Below are 25786 nucleotides of genomic sequence, written 5' to 3' on the forward strand. Positions count from 1 at the left end.
CCAGGGAAGCAGATGGATAGCTCTCGAGTGGTGGGCCAAGGTACCTTAGGGGTACACAAAAAATCCTCTCACAAGGAATTGATCACAAGTCGAGCTCTTTTGGTCCTCTTTCTTCCACGTTATTAGCCTTACAAAATGCAAGTCTGTTTTTGTTCGTTTGGCTGATAAGTCATGGCAGAAAGTACTGTTGCCTGTTTTGTTGTAAGAGAAAAACACTGCTAAATAGTTGACTGATTCGATTGATAATTAAGCTCATGCGAACACTGTCCGACCTTTATGATCAATTCTTGGCTCTGCTGCTAGTCATTACATTACATAGTGTATATGCGCCTAGAGATGAAAATGGACGATAAAGATCCCTAATTGTTTCCGTTAAACTACATTTGATCAATGGAAACGGGACCACACTGAAAATAGCCGGAACAGGGATAAAAGTGGCAAACACAGGAATACGAGAACAAACAAATACGGCATGATGACATGGTTGAGCATACTTAGTCTCAGTTATAATCTCTATTATCTCGTAAGGTACTTCTACAGAACTCTTTTAAACATTAATTATTCTTAATTGTCTATATACATCCACTACCAGACTCAGAGCTTTTCCTAACGGCCAGAAACCGTCAGAAAAGACCAGAAAACCGTCAGGAATGGTACTCCTATCGGGCTGCCATCAGAAACAAGCCGTCGGGAACAACTCGACAGGAATGATCATCTTTTCCTGACGGTCAGCCGTCAGGAAACAATTCCTGACGGCAGCTCCTGACGGCTTTGCTTTGACCGGTCAATACTTTAGTCCTGATAGTGTGGCCGTCAGGAAAAATAAAACTGACAGGAATCTATGATTATTTTCTGTCGCTAGGGCCGACAGGAAACCAGATACACTAGAATATAATTTAATTTATAACCATTAATCCAAACCAGATGCACCAGCAGTACAATTTAATTTACAACCATTAATCCAATAATTCTAGCTAATGGATGCTCACAAATCTGCATGTTTATGCTTTAACACATTTTCTAACAAAAAAGTATGTTACACATTCACATGTCATCCAAATACAAATGTTTGTGCTTGATCAGTACATATTACTTCATCCCGAGTTCCGAGTTCCAGACATTGGGAATTCGACAACATAACAGCTCCTATACTATGTGTTCACATATTACACAAGTCCAACTCCTAGCGGTTTTTAGGAACCTGGCTAGTACCGTAAGGAGTAATCGTAATCAATCCTGACGGTTTTTAGGAACCGACATGAATCTTTTTAAGTTCCTGACGGTTTAAACAAGAAAAATCGCAACCGACAGGAAAATGCTCGTCTCTGGTAGTGATGATGCATATCCATGGTGGATGATGCAATAGACATACTGCTAAATTGATTGGTTACACCGGCAATCCATGGTGCCGGCCGCTGATCGGATCACCCGTGTGTACAGGCACACAGGCGAACATGGCCATGGACGTTCTGGCCATGGACACGTGCGTGCACCAGCGACACACTGACCCCATCCCTCGATCTCACTCGGTACCGTCACCAATCGAGTGACGGCCCCATGCATATCCGGCGCACGAATCCGGCCGGCCGCCAGGCTTCATCATCAGCGTCATATCAATTCGCCGCCTTATCGTGCTGCGAAGGGGCTCGATCGCGAGAGCACCGACCGGGGGACATTTGCATTTGATACAATGCAAGAAGTCGTGTCGTCCCCTGTGGCTGCTGTGTCCGCGAGCTGTGAACAAAACGATCGAACTTCCCGTGGTGTCGTGCGGTAGGGTATATACTACTTCACCGTTACTTCTATATACTGGGCTCTACTGAATTCGGCCCCTTTGCCGAGAGCCGAGCTCATTCGGCAAAAGCCCATTTGCTGCCGGCAAAGAATTCCTCGACACAAGGGGCTTCGTTGAGAGCCACGTGGCTCACGCTCGACAAAAACTTTGCTAAGTGCCGTGTTCTAACACCGTCAACCTAACGGCGTCCTTTACCGAGTGCTGACGTGGCCGACACTGGACAAAGGTGTATTATTTTTTTTTTTGAAAAATTCTTTGCCAAGTACATGTGGCAAACACTCAACAAAGAATATATATTTTTTATTTTTTTTAAAGATTCTTTACCGAGAGCCAGCACTCGGCAAAGCTTTGATCACTTTGCTGAGTGCTACCATGACACTCGGCAAAGCTGGAAACTCCTGGATACTCGGCAAAGCAGTCTTTGCCGAGTGCTTGGCATGGCACTCGGCAAAGCTACTCCTCCCACTACATGAATCGCTCCCTTTGCCGAGTGCCCGTAGCTTTGCCGAGTACTAAATCACGAGCACTCGGCAAAGCTCTCCTTTGCTTAGTGGTCATGATTTGGTACTCGGCAAAACTACGGGTACTCGGTAAAAGGGATGATTTTTTGTAGTGGGAGGAGTAGCTAGTAATTAACTCATGGCAGTGCAGATTGTAGTGCAGATTGTAGAATAATGCAAATGCAGTGCAATGTTTCCCTTTCGCCGCCATGTGAGGTGTGGAGTATCTTGCATACATATTGATACTGGACCAAAAAGTAAGTGGCGATCCGTCCGGCCGGCCGGGTCCGGCCGTGCTCACTTTGGCGGTGTGGTGGCCTGCATGGCCATGCATGGCATCTCATCTGAGATTGATGAGAAGCCGATCGAGCTGTCGATTGAATTGCGCAACAGTAGGAGTGCGTACGAGTCGTCGCCAGCCCACCAGGCCAGACATGCATGCATGTGCACGCAATGCCATTTCATTTAGGCACAAAGCTAGGAATGTGCACTCACTACTCGTCACTCCAGTAGTGCTTAGCATTAGCATTAGCTTGCCGCTGGCCGTAATGACATGTCCTTTGATTTCCCGTTTTGGTGTCGTATATCAGCTTTTTTTTTTCAACTCACTACTACACAATCCTTTTGAGACGGGCAAAATCAGTTAATGAAGGCGGACATTGCAACCGTCTCCAATCAAAGACATCGGTTAATAGAGATTATAACCAAGATAGTTCCTTACTTCCTTTGCCCGCCTATAAAAATAAACTAAAAAAAAACAAAAAAAGCCCATAGCCTAAACCAGGCTTGGCCCTGGATCTGGGTTGCAGGGGAGCTTGTTCCTCTGCAGGTGAGCTCAATCTGCCGCACAGGAGCTCAATCCGCTACGGTGGAGCCTGCGACCCACCTCCATTAGTCGTAGGCATGAACCGAGATGGTTGAATTTTGTGACCGCATTTGTTAATAAAAAGGCATCGTCTTACAAAATTATTTGTGTAGCGGTGACTTGAAAGCACAACACACCTTCCTCCGCATCGCAACATTCAGTTTGAGGCCTTGTTTAGTTCACCCTAAAACCTAAAAACTTTTCAAGATTCTCAGTCATATCGAATCTTACGACATATACATGAAATATTAAATATAAATAAAAATAACTAATTGCTCAGTTTATTTGTAATTTGCTAGACAAATCTTTTGAGCCTAGTTAGTTCATGGTTGGACAATAATTGCTAAATAAAAACAAAAGTGCTACACTACTCAAAAACTTTTCACCTTCTTAACTAAACAAGGTCTCAGAAGCTGGACTTCCTCTAGGACAATAATGCTACTAAGGCCTTGTTTTAGTTGGTGAAAAGTTTTGGGTTCGACTACTGTAGTAATTTCGTTTGTATTTGATAATTATTGTTCAGTCATGGACTAACTATGTTCAAAAGATTCGTCTCGAAAATTACAGAAAAACTACACAATTAGTTATTTTTTTATTTATATTTAATATTTTATGTATGCATTTATAAAGATTTAATATACCAAAACATCTCGAAAAATTTTGAGAACTCGACGAGGCCTAACTTCGGAAAATGCAAAACGGATGGCGGGCCTCTTGTTCCTTTCTCCCATGGAATGATGGAAAGCAGAAAACGGAAAACGACGCCCGCTGTACTGCAGCAAACAAACATCCGGACCCAATTTTTTACAATTTGGCCCCCTTTTTTTGAAAAAAGTTCACAATTGGCCTCCTGGAAAACTTAAATGCAGAAATGGACCCAGGGGTCGGCGCCATGAATCATGGCGTCGAGGTATCACGTCTCGACGCCATGGATCATGGCGTCGAGGTCCCTGGCTGCCTTCTGACGTGGCAGGGAGCTCGGCGCCACAGATCACGGCGCCGAGCTCGGCGCCACAGATCACGGCGCCGAGCTCCCTACTACAAACCGGCCGACGCCCTTCGCTACCCGTGGACGCAGTTCATATTTTCATCTCCCCTCTCGGCTCTTTCTCTCCAAAAACCGAGCACGAATTTGGATTCAATATTTGGACCATCAAAAGTTTGATTTGTTCCATAGATCTTGAAGAGCCAGGTATACTCTTTCACATATTAGTTTTTGACACATTGATTTGACCTATATTACACGTATGTTGTAGACTTAGATAAACCATTTATAGTTTTTTGAATGGATGATTAATATTTTTCTTATGCAATCGTAGAATGCCACGTCGTGGAAAAAGTAGCAAACCAAGGTAACCTTTCGACATGTTTTGATAAATTTCATTCGTTATTATTTATCATTTGGTAAATTGTAGTTTTCGGTTCAATCGTTATTTGCTATGATTTCTTAGAATTGAATTATTTGAACTGTAGCTATGGCCGGACGACCGGGAGTCCGTACATCCACAAGCCGCTTCCTAGCGGTGTTCCAGTACCTATGTGCTTTTGTGGTGATCCTTGCAAGGTAGAAATTTCGGAAGACGAGGAAACCTATCGGCAGAGGTATTGGATGTGTTCGAATTTTGCCTGGGAGCCTACGCCAAAACAACGCCGCAGTAACTTTATTGTAAGTTATTTTTTCTATTGTGCACTTATTAATTTGTGTCCTATGAAGCATGATTTAATTTTTTGAACAAATATATTTGTTGCAGACCCCTCCACCATTGTGTGATTTTGAGCAGTGGATCGACACTGAGATTAAGGAGTCCGACAAGCGGCTTCTACAAGGCCTAAAGGAGTGGGATGCAGAGCGTGCAGAGATATTAGAGAAGAGACGTAGAGAGGAGGCTCAAAAGAGAGAGCACAAGGAAGATGAGGAAAGAAGACGTGTTGCTGCGGCTCGGGAGGAGAGGGAAAAGAAGCTTGAGCGTGTGCGCCGAGCGAAGGCAGCGATGGATGAGAATCCAGATGCCCAGAGGAAGGGAAAGTGGCCTCGTTGCACTCAGTAGTTACATTACCTTCTTGTTCTTTGTTTGGTTCATGGACAATATTGTTTTGTGTTGGACTTTTCAATTTGTTGTTATGTAATGCACTTTAGCAATTTTAATTTGGTTTCATTATTAGTAGACAATATTTTTATTTGAGTATTGCATAGGCAATGAAATGAGGATAATTAGTTGAAATAGAAGTTAACGAACTAGTATATTGCATAACTAGTAGCACACATCACATTGAATGGCATGTCAAAACATGCACCAAACAAGGGTGCAGAGGTCCGAGACTAAACCTAACATGCCTTAGGTAATTCAAGCAATTAACAAGCACAGGGAATGGCATGTGAGAACATATACCACACAAAGGTACATAGTTCTTTCGACTAACCCTAACATGCCTTAGGTGATTAAACCAAACAACAAACATATGGATGTGGCCTGTGAATTAGTTCAGTTCTACCTAGTAGTGTGGCCACATAGCAAACTGTGTTGCCCCTTCTCCATAGTATCCTCCCGTTGTTGGTGGTGGCCACATAGCACAAGAGAGTATCTTATTGAAGGTTGAATTAGTAATATAACTTACCCATGCTCGTGGACATTTGAAGAAACGACGCCCTCCATCTATCCCCTCAGTGTACATCTGCACCAAACAATCCTCACCATGCATACATTTTGGCCACTCTTCTTTTCGGTCATCATATGCCCTCAGTGGTGCCTCTTTAGTAAAATCATGTTTGCTCTCAAGGGGGAACCTATCATAAATTGCTTCCTCAAAGTATTTAGGACCAAGAGGACCCTCCCAAAGAAAGGGATTACCCTTCATCGGCGCCTTTCCCTTTTCCTTCCCTCTAGACGACCCTCCAGACATTTTTACTTGAACTGAACAATCTCAAGTGAGTAGCAACGCTCTCACCACTGCGTATATATATAGGAACCCAATAGTTGGTAGCCGTTGTAGTATATAATAAATGCACCTGAAAAGCCTAGATTCGATTACTGAAAAGCCTAGTTGAAAACTGAAAAGTCTATTTGGATTGTCATCTGAAAAGCCTAGATTCGATTACTGAAAAGGCTAGTTGAAAACTGAAAAGTCTATTTGAATTGTCATCTGAAAAGGCTAGATTCGTTCACTGTTTCGGATGTGATGATTCAATGAAAAGCCATATTGGTTCACTATTTCTGAAAAGCCTACACTGCGAAAACCAATAGGAATGGACCACAGAATATGTGCACTACATTGAATAATTCATGGAAAAAATTTGCAAGAGTTTCCCCTGTTTTTGGTACATCCACAGTTATAAATAGACATCACAGTACAATACAAACATTGATTCATCCAAATATCACAACACAAGCACATACGCCATCAGGAATGATAGTTCAGATAGTCCACAGAGACCATACAGTCTCATATAGTACAAATAGTCCACAAAGTTCACAGTGTCGATACATGCAAAATAACAGAAGTTATGCCATCAATTCTAAGCTGCTACCATGGTGTTAGCACAGAAGTCATCCTCACTGCCTCCTAGTCTTACCCTTACCCTTGTGGCCAAGAGCATCGGTGCCTGGAGTGTACCTACAAGGCGAACGACGTCGCCTTCTTGCAACCTGCGTAGGCTGAGTAGAAGGAGCATCAGGAAGCTGAGATAACCCAAGCTCGTCATAGTCACGCTCCTCGGCCACCCCCTCTTCGTCCTCATCATCATCGCTTTGAAAAGTGTCCATAGTTGGCCGAGACGAGCTCTGTCCTCCAGATCCTATAAACATTGTTCAAATTATGTGTGCACTTAATTCATTATCTCATACCATGAAAATTGCTCAGTTCAAATAAACAACAAATTTAATAAAATTATACCTCCCAAAGAAGATGTACCATGCACAACAGGTGTGTTGCATTGTCGTTCCTGTGGCACATGCACATTCATCGCAGCACTAGTACCGCAACCGCACCGAGCTGCAGCACGCCTAAGCCTACGTGCTAGTCTCTATTATGTAAAGATTAAAATTCATATTGTTAGATATATGATAAATGAGGGTCGTAATACTTGTTCTTTGGGACATTGAAGCATTTATATTGGACCAAGTAGCAAATAAATTTCAGCAATCATGTAATTTTCAGCAACATTTATGGTATTGAACATTGAATAAATATTGAACTTTGAATAAATTGCAGTCAACATATCTATCAATTGCATGGAATAAATTACCAAAATGACTTACTTGTGCAGCTCCACGGAAGTATCAAATGGAGGGACAGGCCATTGCTGGCACAAGCCAAATTGGCGGGCTACTCGATTTGGAAGGTGCCACTCAACAGCATAGAAGCAAATCAGAGGGCAGATCATCAAGTACAAGTCTTCATCCTCGCTACACATGCTGCTTACTCCAAGATGCAGCGCATCATTCGCCGTGTACGGCTCCCAATTCACCTGCAAACATAAGACATGTATATGGCAAGTTAGACAAACTATCGAGCATACATTAAACAAGAACTACTGCATTTTACTCACCATGGAGGGCCTAAGCGTGTCGAGCTCATTGGCATACTGTACGTACGCACGTGAAGTCCTGCTGAAATCGACTTTCGCCTGGTCCCAAAGATGGGTAAATGTCGGACGGTGACAAGGGTTGCCCACTGCAAACCATTCCCGAGGAGCGTCAACTATGGGCCGTCCAACTGGAAGACGAGCCCACATCCAAAGCTGCAGTAGGTAAACACAACCACCAACGGAAGAACTACTTGCGGTCCGACGACACGCCTCACAAAGGCTACGGTATAGGTAAGCTAGCACTCCCGAAGCCCAGCTGTAAGTACCTGTAACCGTTGCAATCAATTTAATCAACGCATAAGTAAACATAAGTAAGCAAATTAATAATAACTGTGTAAGAGAAAAGTACCTGTGGTATCCCAGTCAGTGAGGCACGGGAGGTACATCCACGATGCAGTGTCCCCTGTCGCGTCAGGGAAAAGAACACACCCAAAAAGGTGCAAGATCCAAGCTCTACAGTAGTAGGCAACTGTCTCCTGGTCCGCATGTGCCGGACAATTACCAAAGCTTTGCCTAAGCCAAGCAATTGGTACCCCAGTGGTGCGCTGCGTCGGTGCCTCCGGAGGAAGTGGTCTTCCAAGGAAGGCCTCAACTCTGACCCTCCAACCATCGGGCCTGCAGTGTCCGATAACTGGACGACCTCTAACACTCAAACCCAGGATCTTCTGAGTGTCCTGGAGTGTAACAGTCATCTCTCCACAAGTAGGTGGAAACTATGAGTTTCTGGCCTCCACCTACAATTTAAAGAACATTGTTGTTAGGGTTTTCAGAAAGATAGATAAAGTTTGTTGAAAAAAACATACGATTACTATGGATAAATGGTGCACCTTTAAAGATCATGCCCTTCTGAATTTGCACACTGTCACTAGGCTCAGGAGCCTCCAGCAGCTCATCATCTCTTCCCTCTGCATAAGCATTTTGAGAATGACTGAGGTCACTAAACTCGTGAACTAGTGGATCACGATCAGGACAAAAACGTCTGATAAGCTCCATTTCTTGTTCACTTAAAGGTGCAACTAGGCGGTCATCATCGGAATCAACAGCTCTAGCTCTGCCATAGGGCTCCTCATCATCCTCAATATGGACATCCAAACTATTAGATGCTATAAAAGCTGCGTCAACATTAAATGATGGAGGCACAGGATGACAAGAATCATTACTTGGATTGTCACCTACAACAAAACCACAAATATGGATACAATTGAGACAACTAAATAGAACGAAGGAAGGCTAACAAAATGAATAATGCAACTACGCCACTTACATTGAATAGTCTGGGTCATAGGGGTCTCTAGGCAGACAACACCAACACCACCGACAAATCTTCCAGCCTCATTGGGACCGGATTGAGCATCAGGAACGACAACCACATCTTCCACACCCACGTCCTGAATGGGTATCAGAGAAGCTGAGAGTGCCGGATTGTCCGGTTCCGGCGAGAACCCACCAATGGGTGGTTGCCAATTAAGAGGAGAATCCACTAGAGGGCCTGGCTCCTTGGACAAGTTGCGCACAACCAAATCCAAACATTTAAAGTCACTCTTCATGACAGTTTTGACATATTTGTCCCATTGAACCTCGGATACAATTGGGACCAACCGCCTAAAAATTGTCCCTGACCCACCATGGTGAATGACCCCCTCAACTAAGATTTCTTCTTCATTCGAATTACATTTAAGCTCATCACGAGCACTACCCATCAATTCAGAAAACAAGGGCCGCTCATCAAACATCAAAGGGACCGTTTGCATTCTAACAAAATCAACATTGCCAAACTGATCTTTCTCCACACTTCCTCCATGATTTAAGGTTACTAAATTGTCCATCTAATTGATATACAAAACAACCATGTTACTAGGCATATAACTAATACAAATAAAACACCTAAATATCTATCTAAGAAAATACGTATGTAACTAACTATATAACTAAAATTACAAACTAGATTTATCTAACTAAATTACATAACTAAATTCTAAAATATTAAATAAACTACTCTAAATTAAATAAACAACTCTAAATTATATAACAATATTCATATAAATAATACCAATATAGAAAATTGCTACATGAATTATTTCAAAAATTATACAACTTAGAAAACAAACTACATTATCTAAACAATTATCGTACTACGAAAAGAAAAAAAAAATACCTGCAGCAGCCGGGAGGGCCGGGGCACCGGCGGTGGCGGCCGGGGGCAGCGGCCTCGGCGCCCGGGCCGCGCGGGGCGGGGGCAGCGGCGGGGCGCGCGGTGGCCGCCGGGGGCTCGCGGTGGCCGTCGGGGAAGCGGCGGGGCGCGCGGTGGCGGTGCGCGGTGGCGGCGCGCGGTGCCGGCAGCGGCGGCGGTGCGCGGTGGCAGCAGTCGGGGTGCGGCGCGCGGCGTGAGCAGGTCCGAGGAGGCAGCTGGGGACTTTTTATCCTACCTCGGCGCCGAGATCCGTGGCGCCGACCTATTTTTTTTGGCCACTGCCACGTCAGAATATACGCTGCCCGCGTCCAGGACCTCGGCGCCGTGATCCATGGCGTCGAGACGTGATACCTCGACGCCATGATGCATGGCGCCGACCCCCTGGGTCCATTTCAGCATTTAAATTTTCCAGGGGTCCAATTGTGAACTTTTTTCAAAAAAAGGGCCAAATTGTAAAAAATTGGGACATCCGGGGCTCTTGGACAGCTGTTGTTGCTTCAGGAATCAGGATAAGCTTGCTTGGGACCCGCTGCTCTCTCTCTCTTCACAACCAGCCAACCCAACTCGGCATTAGGCCCTGTTTAGTTGCCCACCAAAAATTTTTTTATCCATCCCATCGAATCTTTGGACACATGCATGGAACATTAAATGTAAAGAAAAAAATAAACTAATTACACAGTTTGGTTGAGAATCGCGAGACGAATCTTTTAAGCCTAGTTAGTCCATGATTAGCCTTAAGTGCTACAGTAATCAACATGTGCTAATGACAGATTAATTATGCTTAATAGATTTATCTTGCAGTTTCCAGACGAGCTATGTAATTTGTTTTTTTATTAGTTTCTAAAAAACCCTTCCGACATCCTTCCGACACATCCGATGTGATACCCAAAAATTTTTCATCTCCAATCTAAACAGGGCCATTGAAATGCAAAACTAGTAGCATGCAGTAGTATGTACTATGGATATTTTTCGATCGAGACGAAATTTATTTATAGAGGTTCATATCTGTCTATATTTGGTTTTGAATATTCAATATCTTATATCATATCCGTATCTGAATACTTAAATCATATATTTATAATATCAACATCTAATCATATCTTATCCGACATGGTTGTCATTATCCGTTTTCGAATCCGAATCCGACCAGAAATATGAAAACAAATATGATATCAGTGATATCCGTCCGTATTCGATCCGTTTTCATTCCTAATAGTGATAGTTGCGCTCCGAACGCGCATGTCCTGATGCCTAGGAGTATGTGTCCATGTGTTAGACTGACTCCAACACTGGTGACCTAAACAACATACCTATTCTACATTTTGCGTCCTCCACAGCAAAAGAATGCGGCACCCAAAACAGTCTGTCTCCAATAACCAACCCAGCGCACAAAAACAGAGCCCAGCGTTGGCCTCCCTCCCCGCGCAAGCACCTCGAGTGGGACACCCCTCGTGTGGACGAGCTCCGGCAGCCCTGGCGCGAGCCCCTTTGTTTGCCTCATGAGTGCCGCCGCGGGCGAGGCCATCGAGCTGCGAGCACGGCCCGAGATCCGGCGAAGCGCAACACCCCTTCGCATGGACGAGCTCCGGCCATCCTCTCCTCCCCTCGCCGACGCAGGCCCCTTCGTTCGTCGCCTCATGAGCATGGTCGCGAGCGAGGCCAACGAGCTGTGAGCTCGGCTTGAGATCCAGCGAGGCGTGGCGCCCCTTCACACGGACGAGCTCCGACCATCCTCTCCTCCCCTCGCCGTGGCGCAACTCCCGAGGTGCTCCTCTCGGTGGACCGGGCTCCGGCCATCCCCTTCCGATGGGCCAGACGCCTAGGTGGAGACACAGAAGGACAGAGAGAGGACACATATTTGTGTCGCGCGTCGGCACCAACCCAAAATATGTGGCTCATTTGTCTAGTCTGTTGGAGGTTGTTTTGGCCGGCAAAAACACTATGAGCGACCATTTTTAGGTTTGGGTCACGTTGTTGGAGTGAGTTTTAGACCTTGTTTAGTTGCACCAAAAAACCAAGGCCTTGTTTAGTTGCACCAAAAAACCAAGGTCACGTTGTTGGAGTGAGTTTTAGACCTTGTTTAGTTGCACCAAAAAACCAAGGTCGTGGTGTGCTCGCAGCATTTGCCTGGGGTCGTAGTGAGGGAAGACTGTGTCTGACTCTGTCAACTCCCTCTGCAAGTGAGCTGGCAGGGGTAGAGGCCTGGCACGAAGAATCAGCAGGGTAATCCAGTGTGCGTATGGCAACTGACGCCGTCCCCTGAAGCTCTCGGAGATGGTGTCCTCTATCTCTGAGACGATTAGATCCCATAAATCAAACTGCGTCTGGGAGATGAGGTGAGCGACGAGCCACTGCTGGATACGAGTGAAGCCGTCTCTGTAGCCTGTCCTGGGGAGAAGAGTCTTCCTCAACACAAAGTCGAGGATCCTAGCTGGGCGTGTCAAATACCCCACTGTCCTGCTGGAGCCCTCCCCAAAAGGTGGACGGAAACAGGGAGCCACGAAGTCAACCGGTGGTATCTCACCACCGTGAGGACGACGAGGGGGATCCACGTTCCCGTAGCACAGCTGGTGAATCCTGGTGGGAGAGGCTCGCAGTCTAAGCACCTCTCTAGCCCTCTGAGCTGTCACTCTGCAGTCTGTCCCCGCCAGTGCGTAGTGGATATAAGTGTGATCTGGAGAAACCCACACTGACGCGTAGAACTCTCTGACCCACTGCTCATAGTAAGTGCCGGGGAGTGCTAGTAACTCTGGAAGTCCGTGGAGGTAGGTGAAATACTGACGAATGTCTGCTCCAACCACGTTCTCCAGTATCTCTAAGTCTATCACTCTGTGCTCCCTGAACTAAGCCTGAGAGCGAACCAGTGCCTCGTAGATGTCCTCCTGGACTACTGTGTAGAACCTGGCACCGGCTCTGGGATCCCGAGCAGCTGGGAACCATGTAGGAAACGGAACAAACCGCAGCTGCTGGATCTCTCTAGCTGACACAAGAGTAAGATCCCTGTGGATCCTGACTGGCCTCTGTCGTGAAGCTGGAGTGCCTCTGGCTGGTGTGGCACGAGCAGTGGAGGTAGACTGACTCTGCGTACCAGTCCGAGGAGTGGCCTGGGTACGAGCGCGAGTCGACCTCCTGAGGGTCTGCTCCTGCTCCTGCTCCTGTGCTGGACCCTCTGCCTGGGTCTCTGTCTCAGTCTCTGGATCCTGCTGAGCTGGGTCCCTAACCACGAGCCTAATCCTCTGTCCTCCAATCGTCATAGTGCCTGGAGGGGATCCGTGTAGGGCCTCTGCCTGAAGAACTGCACGCCTCTACTGTGGCGTGAGGTCATCCCCGATCCTCAGAGCACCAGAGCGACCACCTCTCTCTGCTACCTCAGCCGCTGCTGCAACTGCCTCTGCGACCTCTGCATCTCTGTCACTGGCCTTGCGCTTCTTGGTGGCTAGCTTCTTGCCTTTGCCTTTCTCTGTCGCTGAAAGGCGATGGGGAGGATCACCTCCACCATCACCACCTGAGGAACCTCCAGTGCCGGCTGCCGGACCGCTGACATTCTTGCAACGTGCCATTGCAAGAACTAACGACTGATCAAATGTCTGACAAACAACCAACTGACAACGGAGATTAATGCGTTGCAGAGAATAGACAAGATAGGATATATATAAGAAATTATATCAACTAGGGGTAAGAGAACCAAGAATCCTATAGATTGCACGATTAGAGAAGAGAAAGAGCGCAAATGGCTTACAATCCAAGGACAAGACGCGTTCCGGATGAGATGTCGCGATCAGAAACCTCCGGAGACCACGAATCAATTCCTCAAAGTGCTGCACGGTTGAGTCGATCGAGATCAATCCTTTTTCTAATCCAAAGAGACGAAACCTCAAACACCTTAAGGGAAAGGATCAAAAGACTCACCCCAAACGCTTGAAGCCTCGCAAGATTCGATCCCCGCGAGAAAGATTGGAGGGGAAGCGGATCTGGGCGCGGGGAAGGGCTACGAGGTCGCCGGAATCAAGGGTGACGACGGCGGCGGCGGATCCACGGAGTTAGGGCACGAGGGAGGAGACACGCGGCTCGGGCAAAGGAAAGAAGAAAGAGAGAACCGCCGCGCGAAGTCCCTGGGCGCGGGCTTTATCCGCCCGCCGCGGGGTCACCGGACGCTCTTTATGTGGCACCGGACGCGTCCGGTGACCACCGGACTCATGCGCAGAGAAGGATGCAAATTTGCATCACACCGGACGATGGACACCGGACGCTGGCTTTAGCGTCCGGTGCTTCAGGTCACGCTTGGTGAGCACCGGACGCACCTCACCGGACGCTGCATGGACACTGTTCCTGCGTCCGGTGAGTGCAGTCTGGCACACTCACAGCACCGGACGCACGGAGGCAGCGTCCGGTGCAGCGTCCGGTGCTCCTCTAAGCACTTTTTCAAGGAAGCACTACGCCCGACTTTGACCCAACCAAGTTCCATTTTCAAAAACACACAAATAAACACCAAATGGAACATGTATGAGTGACTTCTCTCAAACCCTCAAATTTTCACAAATATTTAGCGATAGGCTTAGTAGTTTTTATGAAAATAGTTCGAGAAAATCACCAAGGAGCATCGTATGGCCATAAAGCTAGGGGTTTGAAACATTATGAGCTTTGAATGCTCCCCCTATCTATGGACGAACACAACGGATGCTCAACGAATAACCAAAAAGAAACGGTCAACTAACAAGCATGCATATGATATGAGTTGTAATGCAATACTTGAAAGTAAACTAATGCTTGTCAAGTTTGATCCAAGGTTAAGCTTTTTCACACACACAAGGGGGTTATCTTAACCATGTTAGACAAGCCCTACATGCAAGTTGGCTTTTAGTTTTAGTATGCATGATATGCAAAGCAAGAGTTATTTACAAGTTTCAACACACAACTTTTATCTTTTAGTGAAGTTGGATAAGTCAAGCACATTAAGTTCATTTCTCAACATACAAAACCTAGCTTCATCTAGGGGTTTTGTGAAGATATCCGCCAATTGATTTTCCGTTCCCACATTCTCTAGAGATATGTCACCTTTAGCAACGTGATCCCTAAGGAAGTGGTGGCGGATGTCAATATGTTTTGTGCGGGTGTGTTGAACCGGGTTGTTTGCAAGTTTTACGGCACTTTTGTTGTCACACAACAAAGGTACTTTGTCTAGTACTACTTCATAGTCTAGCAAAGTTTGTTTCATATAGAGTATTTGAGCACAACAAGCACCGGCGGCAATGTATTCCGCCTCGGCCGTTGACAAGGCAACACTATTTTGTTTCTTTGACATCCAAGAGACAAGTGATCTACCTAGGAAGTGGCACCCTCCGGATGTGCTTTTTCTATCAATCCGGCACCCGGCATAATCCAAATCGGAATAGCCTACAAGTTGGAATCTTGCACCTTTGGGATACCACAATCCTAGGCAAGGTGTGTATTTTAGATACCTAAGAATTCTCTTGACCGCAATCAAGTGAGATTCCATAGGCATTGCTTGATATCTAGCACACATACACACACTAAACATGATATCGGGCCTAGATGCGGTGAGGTAGAGTAGACTTCCTATCATGGAGCGATAGAGAGTCTTGTCAATAGGGTTACCTCCCTCTCCAAGTCGAGATGCCCGTTTGATGCCATGTGAGTCTTGATTGGCTTGCAATCCATCATCTTGAACCTCTTGAGAAGATCTTGAGTGTACTTCTCTTGAGAGATGAAGACCCCTTCTTTCATTTGCTTGACTTGAAATCCTAGGAAGAAGGATAGCTCGCCAATCATGGACATCTCAAACTCTTTGGACATCAAATCACCAAATTCCTTGCAAAAATCTTCATTAGTAGAGCCAAAAATAATATCATCAACATAAACTTGGCAAATGAAGATTTCCCCATTCATTTTCTTGGTGCAGAGTGTTGTATCAACTTTCCCAATCTTGAAGCCCTTCTCAATGAGGAAGTCCCTAAGCCTCTCATACCAAGCTCTAGGAGCTTGCTTGAGACCATAGAGAGCCTTGGACAACCGGTAGACATGCTTGGGGTACCTAGGGTCTTCAAAACCGGGGGGTTGCTCAACATAGACAAGCTCATTAATATAACCATTTAAAAAGGCACTTTTCACATCCATTTGAAATAACTTGATATCATGACTAGATGCATATGCAAGTAGGATACGGATTGCTCAAGTCTTGCCACCGGTGCAAAGGTTTCACCGAAGTCAAGACCTTCCACTTGTGAAAAGCCTTTTGCCACAAGTCTTGCCTTGTTGCGCACCACTTTGCCTTGATCATCCTTCTTGTTCCAGAAGACCCACTTTGTTCAAATCACTCTTGCATCTTTGGGTCGCTCTTCAAGTGTCCATATTTGGTTGTGAGAGAAGTTGTTCAACTCCTCTTGCATGGCCATGATCCAATCCGCATCACGAAGAGCTTCCTCTATAGTCTTTGGTTCATCTTCAAGAGACACAAAAGCGTGATGTTCAATAAATAAAGCATGTCTAGAACGAGTAGTTACACCACGTGATGGACTCCCGATGATAAGATCTTGAGAGTGATCTTGGAGGAGATGTGATGTCCTTCTTGGTGCCACTTGAGGGGTTGGTTGGGGAGCATCAACATCTTATGCTTGTGCCACGGCTTGCTCATGAGTGACTTGGGTGTCTTCATGAGCATCTCTCACATCCTTGTCTTCATCTTGTGGTACATGTGAGGTGGATGGTGGCTCAATGACTTGCACATCATCATCATCTTCTTTTGGCTTGATATCCCCCACCGGCATGTTCTTCATAGCATCCCTCAATGGTTCACCACCTACATCATTAAGATTATCACTTGCTCCTTGGGAGCCATTAGTTTCATCAAATTCAACATCAAATGTTTCTTCAACCATGTTTGTGGCATAGTTAAAGACTCTATATGCCTTGGACTTTGATGAATAGCCAACCAAGTAGCCAATGTCACATCTTCTTTGGAACTTTCCCAAGTGTTGGCTCTTCTTGTAGATGTAGCATTTGCATCCAAACACTCTAAAGAATGAGACATCGGGCTTCTTCCCATTGAGCAACTCATATGGTGTCTTCTCTAGGAACTTGTGAGGAAAGAGCCGGTTTGAAGCATAGCATGCGGTGTTGATTGCCTCGGCCCACATCTTTTCCGAAGTATTGTACTCATCTAGCATTGTTCTTCCCAAGGTAATCAATGTCCGGTTCTTTCTTTCTACAACCCCATTTTGTTGTGGTGTGTATGTTGAGGAGAACTCATGCTTGATTCCCACTTCATCACAATATTCTTCAATGTTGGTGTTGTCAAACTCTTTGCCATTGTCACTTCTAATTTTCTTGATCTTCACATCAAATTGATTTTGGGCATTCTTTGCAAACTTCTTGAATATTGATGCAACTTCGGCCTTGTCTTGCAAGAAGAATCTCCAAGTGTACCGGGAGAAATCATCAACTATGACCAAGCAATATTTGTTGCCTCCAAGACTAGCATATGTGGTTGGTCCAAATAGATCCATGTGAAGTAGCTCAAGCACTCTTGAAGTAGAGAGATAGGCTTTGGTTGGATGAGTGCTTGCAACTTGTTTGCCCGCTTGACATGCACTACAAAGCTTGTCTTTTTCAAATGTCACATCCTTCAAGCCTCTAATCAATTCTTTCTTCATCAACTTCTTGAGTGTCCCCATTCCAACATGTGCTAACCTTCTATGCCACAACCACCCAAGTGAAGTCTTGGTGAATAAGCAAGTCTTGACATCAACTTCATCGGATGAGAAATCAACTACATATAAGTTGTTGTGCCGGAAGCCTTTGAAAATCACTTCATTGTCATCTTCCTTGGTCACAATTACTTCCTTCTTCTTGAATAGGCATTCAAATCCAAGGTCACATAATTGTCCAACCGAGAGCAAGTTGAAACTCAAAGATTGCACATAGAGCACATTGGTGATGGAGTTGTCATTTGATATAGCAACCTTTCCTAGTCCCTTGACTTTCCCTTTTGAATTGTCACCAAATGTGATCTTCTCTTGGTTGTCAACATCTTCATCAAGAGAGGTGAACATCCGGGGATCTCCGGTCATATGTTGAGTGCAACCACTATCAATTACCCAATGTGATCCACCGGTCTTGTAGTTCACCTACACACAAGAGATCAAGCTTGAGATTTAGGGACCCACATTTGCTTAAGGCCCTTGACCTTCTCTACTAGTTGCTTTGGCACCCAAATCTTCTTTGGCCTTTGCTTGTTGGGCGGCCCCATGAAGCTAACCTTGACCTTGCCACACTTGTCTTTTCTTACAATGTAGTGAGCATTGAAAGCAAATGGTCTTGCATGCTTGGGCAAGGGTGGTGGTAGTGGTGCCTTACACTGATGAGCAAAGTGTCCTTCTTGACCACACTCAAAGCATCTCTTTGGCTTTGGCTTGCTTGGTTGATCATGAGTGGCTAGAGACTTGATAAGCTTTGTTTGATGAGCCTTATAGCCAATCCCACTCTTGTCCATCTTCATGACGGTGTTCATGAAAAGTTCACTTTGAAGGTCCTTCCCCTTTGTGAACTTTGCTAACCCCATGGTTAAGTGTTCCTTCTCTTTCTTGAGCTTGTTGTTCTCTTGAGTTAGCTTCTTGATGATTGGGTCATTGTTGCTAGCTAACTCATCCAAGATGAATGTTTCATCTTCTTCTTGCTTGTCATTCATCAAACCAAGCTTGAGATATTGATTTTCTTCCTTGAGCAACTTGTTCTCATATGCAAGCTTCTTGTCTTGGTCAAGTGACTCAATCACAATGGTCTTGTGCTTGACTTGTTCTTGCAACTCTTTCTTGAGCATGACAATTTCATCCTTGAGCTTGATAATGTCCTCATAGCTCTCGGCCACTACCACTTTCTTGCCCTTGCAATCAACATATTTGCTTGTGCTCTCCACAAGTAAGTCATCACAAGATGTAGCTACATCAAGCTTAGCAACATTGTTAGTAGCAACATGTGTTTCATCAATTGCAAGTTCATAAGCAATTTCAAGGTTGTCATAGTTTGCTTTTAGAGTTGTTAGCTCTTCTTTCATTGCTCTATATCTAGTGATAAGCTCATCATGAACACTCTCAAGTTTATCATGTTTTTCTTTGAGCTCTTTTAGAGAGAGTTTGAGCTCCTTGAGCTTAGTGGTCATGATCTCATTTTGATCTCTAATCTCATCACTAGACTTAAGCTTTGCTAGAAGTGTGTCATTTTCAAGTTCAAGCTTTTCATTTTCACTTCTAGTTTTTCTTATGACTTTTGTGTACTTGTTAAGCAATTTTACAAGTTCATCATAAGAAGGTGATTCATATTCACTATCACTTTCACTACTCTCATCCTCACTTTGTACCTTCCGGTCACCCTTAGTCATGAGGCATAGGTGTGTAGAGGATGTAGATGGTGGTGAAGATGATGGTGATGGAGCATCGATGGCAATGGCGGCAACCTTCTCATCATCACTTTTATTGCCGGAGGAGTCACCACTTGAGCTCTCAATGTCGGTGAGCCAATCACCAACAATGTAGGCCTTGCCATTCTTCTTCTTGTAGTGCTCCTTCTTCTTGCCACCTTTCTTCTTGTATTGCTTCTTCTCATTCTTGTCATCATCACTTGAGTCATCTTGCTCTTTGTTCTTCTTCTTGTATTTGTCCTTCTTGGGCTTTGGACATTGGTGAGCAAGATGACCAAGTTCACCACAATTGTAGCAATCTATCTCGGAGATGGGCTTTCTCTTGCTACTTGTGAAGAACTTCTTCTTCTTGGAGTCAAAGTTGACTCCATTCTTGTTGAGCTTCTTCAACATCTTGGTGGTTCTTCTCACCATGAGGGCAATAGATGCATCATCATCACTTGAAGTTGATGACTCAACTTCAATCTTCTTAGCCTTGCCCTTGTGAGAAGCCTTGAGAGCCAAGTCCTTCTTCTCTTTCTTGGCCGATGAGGAGCCATCTTGGGGGTTCATGTGCATGTACATCTCATGAGCATTGATCTTTCCCAATATGGCGGTTGGTGTAGCGGTGGAAAGATCGCCTTAATGAAGCACCGTCACTATGTGCCCATATTTCTCAATGGGAAGCACACATAGTATCTTCCTTGCTACATCCGCGACACTCATTTGAGTAAGCCCAAGTCCATTAAGCTCCTCTACAATGACATTCAAGCGAGAATACATTTCATTAGCATTTTCTTTTGGAAGCATCTCAAATGTATTAAGCTTGTTCATCACTAGGTGATAGCGTTCCTCGCGTTCACTCTTTGATCCCTCATGAAGCGCACAAAGTTCCTTCCAAAGTTCATTGGCGGTTTTGTGGCTCCGAACGCGGTTGAACACCTCTTTGCAAAGGCCTCTAAAGATGTGGTTTTTGGCCTTCGCATTCCATTTCTCGTTTTCTTGCTCTTGTGGAGTAAGAGCGGTGGCTCTTTCCGGAGGGGCAAACCCTTCGGTCGCGGCTTTTAGGCACTTTACATCGCATGCCTCAAGGTATGACTCCATCCGTATTTTCCAATACGGGAAGTCATCCCCATCGAACATGGGTGGCGGTCTATCCCCGTTAGACATCTTTCTCTAGACGGTGAAGCCTAAATAATGAGCACTAGGCTCCGATACCAATTGAAAGGATCAAGATGCCCAAGAGGGGGGGGTGAATTGGGCTTCTCTAAAAATTTAAGCAACCTATAAACTCCAATTCAACCCCTTGTGCCTAGTGTGACTTAGAGAGCTACCGGATAAAGAGTTTTACAACCTAGTTCCAATCCTATTCTAGCATGGCAATTCTAAGAAAGTAAAACCACAAAGTAGATGCTAGAAAGTAAAGGAATAGTGGAAGAAAGTGCTCGGCGATGTTTTGCCGAGGTATCGGAGAGTCGCCACTCTCCACTAGTCCTCGTTGGAGCACCCGCGCAAGGGTCTTGCTCCCCCTTGGTCCGCGCAAGGACCAAGTGCTCTCTACGGGCTGATTCTTCGACACTCCGTCGCGGTGAATCGCCCAAAACCGCTCACAAGCTTGACACGAGCCACCCACAAGAACTTCGGGGGGTCTTCGTGCCTCCAATCACCACCGAACCGTCTAGGTGATGGCGATCACCAAGAGTAACAAGCAAAGAACTCTCACTTGACCCAAACAAGGCCCTAGAGAGTGGTGGATGCACACTTGACTCTTGGAACTCACTAGAGAAGGATTCTCACAAGAAATCACTCAAATCTCAATCCTCTCTAGGCTCTTGCAACTCTCTTGCTCCACAACAAGTTTCTCTGATGTTCAAATGGGCAAGAGAGCTCTCATGGACGAGGTGGAGTATAAATACTATCCACGAAGTCCAAAGGTCGGCCAGCCGTTTTCCACCGAAAACGGGGTCACCGGACGCACATTATGTTGCACCGGACGCACTGCACCGAGTGTCCAGTGCTTCATAACGGCTAACTGTACTTCTCTCTGACAGGTCACCGGACGCTAACTTCCAGCGTCCGGTGTACCGTCCGGTGCTCGGGGAAACATTACATGCTCCCTGCGCATGGGACCGGACGCTACCCGGTGCGTCCGGTGCTAGCGTCCGGTGCTCAGGGAAGGCTTGCAACCTCCCTGGGTGTGGGACCGGACGCTACCCGGTGCGTCCGGTGCTAGCGTCCGGTGCCTAACCCTAAGCACGACACTGTTCCAACAGCTAAGGACCTCACCGGACGCACTCACAGAGCGTCCGGTGCCTCTTTGGACACCCAAACTTCGTCGAAGCGCGATCGCTCCAAAACGAAGTTGGTTCCTCTCGATCTAAGGACTATCTCTGAGCTGCCTAGTGCTAGGTTTACCAAGTGTGCACCACACCTAAACCTAAAGTCTTGCCTAAGTCAAGCTACTAGATCAAAGCCCCTCTTAATAGTACGGTCAAAGGAAAACAAAGTCCTAAACTACTCTAAGTGCCCTTCTTCACCATATGGCACTTAGACCTAGTCTAGTCTTGACGATGTCCATCCGTCCTTTGAAAACCGAAACGATTTCCACTATTAAGTTGGCATGTACGTCCCTGTCCATCGAGTACCTATTTACCATGACTTTACCTATGACTTTGCCTCTGCAAAACACACGTTAGTCATAGTAACCAATAATGTCATTAATCACCGAAATCTCTAAGGGCCTAGATGCTCTTTCAGTGTATCTTCACTGATGATTATATCACATCAGCTACATATATAATTCTACTCCGGCACCGCAATCTCGGCAGCTAATGAGAAAAGTTTCCCATGCAAGAAGTATATAAATCATAAAAACGCCATCGACATCAAGCTCCGGTAGCAGTGCGGTGCCTAGCGTCTGAAACGACTTTGGTATACATCACAAATCAAACAACATGTGACTTCGCAGCTTGGCCAGAGAGTTCCGGCAATCGTCCCTTACTCTCGTTTTCAAGCGTCAGATTGAAGATTTTCAGGAAGGGAGGCAGGCATGCCCCATTGCTGCTAAACTTATGTTTCAGGTCGATCATGTTGCTTTTGATTAATCGGTTGCCCATTCAATCACGTCGTCCAATCTGGCAATTTGCATCGCCTGGTCACCAACTAACTCTAGCTCTCGATTAGTTTATTGTACTTGTCGAGGTCACCAAGTAAATATCTAGCTTCTCGATGATTTGAGAAATATATATATATATGCATGCCGCCGGCTTCATCATATATTCATATGTTCTTTTTTTGTTCATGTTTGGAGAAGATATTTTGGTAGGGCTAGTGCCTACTGGGAAAGCGCCAGTGCCATTTCGTCACCATGCTGTGCTGTGTTTAGCCTTAGATCATTACAAACGTGGGTACAACAGAGTATAACACAAAGACCAAATAATAGGAACTAATGTTCCCTGCAGAATAAGCATACTAAACCTCTTCTAGTACTTTCTTCTTTCTGGATAGATTGTCTCTAGTCAACAAGAAGCTGTTAAGAAACAGCTCAAGAAAAATAATGTAAACAAAAGGAAAATTATTTTTCCAATATGGAAATTTAAACTTCGGTAACTTATTAGAGATCTTTTACAATGGTTAGAAGAGGCTGGGAAATGAAAGCATATATTCAGATTTTTACCAGATATAAATTAAACATCATAAGGGTATCTATCCATACTTGACTCTCGGTCACTCAGAATGGCTTTTCTTGCTTGACCTGTATGGCTGCATCGATCCACGCATGAAATAGGTTAACAATTTGAATCCGTTAAGACGCCGGAACGTCGCACTAATTTGATATCTAGTCAAGTTAAGGACCAAAGACATGGCAGGCAAAGACCAAGAAGTTGCAGATTTAAATCATGGCCAATCAACTCTAGCATCAGCAAATCAAACTCGGTGCAAGTGCCAATGTGCCATGCAGTTCAGTGGTCAGTGCAGGTAACCTGTGCTGTGCCTTCCACGTCTAGTCCCTGCAGTTTACCAAAGGAAAATGTCTATCTATGCAGATTCAAGTTGGTTTAGTTGCAGACGTTCACACGATAATATGAGTGACGTGAAGATCATTTGACCGACTCATCGGCAGTATATGACACCGCTCAGATGACGAACTTAGGTTAATTTGCATTTCATCTTGCGGCCTTTTCTGACCTTTTCCAGGAGACGTGTACAAAAGCGTATGTACCTAATTGCACTCCATTAATATAAATCATGGATCTCGGAGTACTGTATCCCACTAGATTGTTTTTCCTTGAGTAGATTAAGTTGACCAGACCATGGGAACTTGCTGTTAGATTGATCTCCTTGAGGATAAATAAATTTCCATGTAGTGCTAGTTGCATGGAAAGTAAGTGTAGTGTTGGTGTTAGTCACAATCTGAAGCCACCATTCAATTTGGACATGTCAATGTCGGTAACATGTTGTATGAAAGCATTATGAATTCAAGAGTGTCATAAAGTTCAGAGTTGTACCTATATTGGTGTTGACGCACCTTTGATGTCACTCACCCCCATCCTCCTGAATGGCTACGTTTATTTATGCATGCCGAGTTACTCCAAAAGATCCGATCATATCTATACTATCTTCACTGGTAATCATATACCACATCACTTGGCATGAGGGGCAGGCTCCGGAAGCTGGGCAACGAATGAGGAAATCTCCTCTGCATCAAGTAAACAAACCCAGCTTGAAAACGCCATTGACATGGAGCTTAATTTGGCACTCAGTCTGTGCTATCGCCTGAAGCGTCTTTGTTCTGAACAAATAAAAAAAATCTAGTTTCCCAACTTGCCCAAAAAATCTATCCCTCCATCCCAAATTGTAAGTCATTCTAATTGGAGTCAAAGTATCTCAAGTTTGACCAAAATTATCGAAAAAATTATAAAATTTTATGGCATCAAATAGATATACTATGAAAACATAATTAATGATAACCTAATGATACTTAGTTGATATCATAAATGTTATTATCCTATCATATAAATTTGGTCAAACTTGAGATGTTTTGAGTCTCCAAGATTCTTGGAATGACTTACAATTTGGGATGGAAGGAGTAGCATCGATCGGCAATTTGGCATAAAAATACACAGCTCATTTTCAGGCAGCAGATTTAAGATTTCCAGGAAAGGAGGCAAGCCCTGCCCCATTGCCGCTAAACAAATGTGAAACGTTTTCAGGTCATGATCCTGTTGATTGGTTGCTTGATGCCGGCAATCACATTCACAGGTCGCCACCTGATTCTTCAGTTTATTGCTCGCTCAGAAAACTGAGCGCCTACCGAATGATTTCAGTCAGTACAACTTGCGAAATACGCGCCGGCTTCATCATATATTCAGCTAGCTTATGCGTGTTTGTTTGTTGCTGAGCAGACAATTTCTGCAATGTTTACGCGCGCGTCATTATTTGACAGGCACATAGTACCTTGTTTATTTCATTTTTTTTTGTTTATTTCATCAGTAGGATGCTTATGACAACGCCAGCCAGTTCGATCTTGCTGTCATGTCACTGCTGCGCTGTGCATAGTCCCGATCAGAGTAAGAATTGGTACAAGCAATCTGGCATAGGAGTATATGTCAAGCACGTTCAGACATCAAGATAACTCAGATTGTTATAACCATATATGTTAACATCATGTTTCAACCAGAGTTCCTTTCTTGCTTGACTCGTACTATAAATGCATGAAATAAATGGAGTAATATACAATTCAAAGTTGTTAATGTGCCGAAACGTAGCACAAATATACTAGTTTCAGGTCAAGTCAAGGACTACAAAGTCCAAAGGACAAGGCAGGAAAATACCAAGCAATTTCAGGTCTGACTCCTGTGTGTGTGTGCCAACTGGCCTTATCAATCGGTCAGCCAACTCTGGTAAGATCATAAACAGCTGCAACGTAGTTTGCTGTAGATAACACTGTACCTGCCATTTTTCTTTCTCTCTCTGAAGATCGTTGTTACTTCAGTATTTGATTCTGAGCAAGGGCTTCAGTCGATTCTCTGTTTGTGTCAGTTGTGTTCAGTAAATTCAGAAGGGATGGGCCAGAGATCAGAGATTCAGTTTGCAGTTGCTACTTCTTCAATAACTAAATCCACATCTTGTTCCAGCGAACTATTTCTGACATCTACTCCTAATACTACCGCTTGGTTATTTCATCCAATTTTAGACTGAAAAGCAAACCAAATCACCACCCAACGCGCTTAAATGACAAATCGCAAGTTAACTCACGCAGATGTTCTAGTTTGAGCAATGAACGACGCCATTCTTGTGACGATCCTCCGGTGACTTCACAATGCATTTGGTATGGTGCCTTCTGCTGACCTCGCGCAGGTGATTGAGGGGTGTCGAATTCTGCGCACCACAACATGACTGATTCTCCCACTAGTTTCTCAGGACAACTTTCGGGTG

General features: G+C 44.9%; 1 protein-coding gene and 1 long non-coding RNA gene across 2 annotated transcripts; one reads left to right on the plus strand and one right to left on the minus strand.

The window, feature by feature from the left end:
• LOC110431265 lies at nucleotides 4359–5208 on the plus strand. The gene is made up of 3 exons (XM_021450204.1): nucleotides 4359–4512; nucleotides 4634–4826; nucleotides 4912–5208. The coding sequence occupies exons 1-3, from the start codon at nucleotides 4481–4483 to the stop codon at nucleotides 5206–5208; spliced, it is 522 nt and encodes a 173-aa protein (XP_021305879.1). The 5' UTR covers nucleotides 4359–4480.
• On the minus strand, nucleotides 6439–7181 carry LOC110432058. Its single transcript, XR_002449543.1, has 2 exons — nucleotides 7052–7181; nucleotides 6439–6953 (listed from the first exon to the last, which is right to left on the minus strand). It is a non-coding gene; the product is annotated as an uncharacterized LOC110432058 (long non-coding RNA).

This window comes from Sorghum bicolor, chromosome 1, assembly GCF_000003195.3.
Source record: "Sorghum bicolor cultivar BTx623 chromosome 1, Sorghum_bicolor_NCBIv3, whole genome shotgun sequence".
Classification (NCBI taxonomy): Eukaryota; Viridiplantae; Streptophyta; class Magnoliopsida; order Poales; family Poaceae; genus Sorghum; species Sorghum bicolor.

Bases quoted from the DNA above. Each gene is read 5' to 3' on its own strand.
- LOC110431265 (XM_021450204.1), top strand. From the start codon at position 4,481: ATGCCACGTCGTGGAAAAAGTAGCAAACCAAG. The intron at 4,513-4,633 runs GTAACCTTTCGA...TTTGAACTGTAG, and splicing joins GGAAAAAGTAGCAAACCAAG to CTATGGCCGGACGACCGGGA. The intron at 4,827-4,911 runs GTAAGTTATTTT...TATTTGTTGCAG, and splicing joins AACGCCGCAGTAACTTTATT to ACCCCTCCACCATTGTGTGA.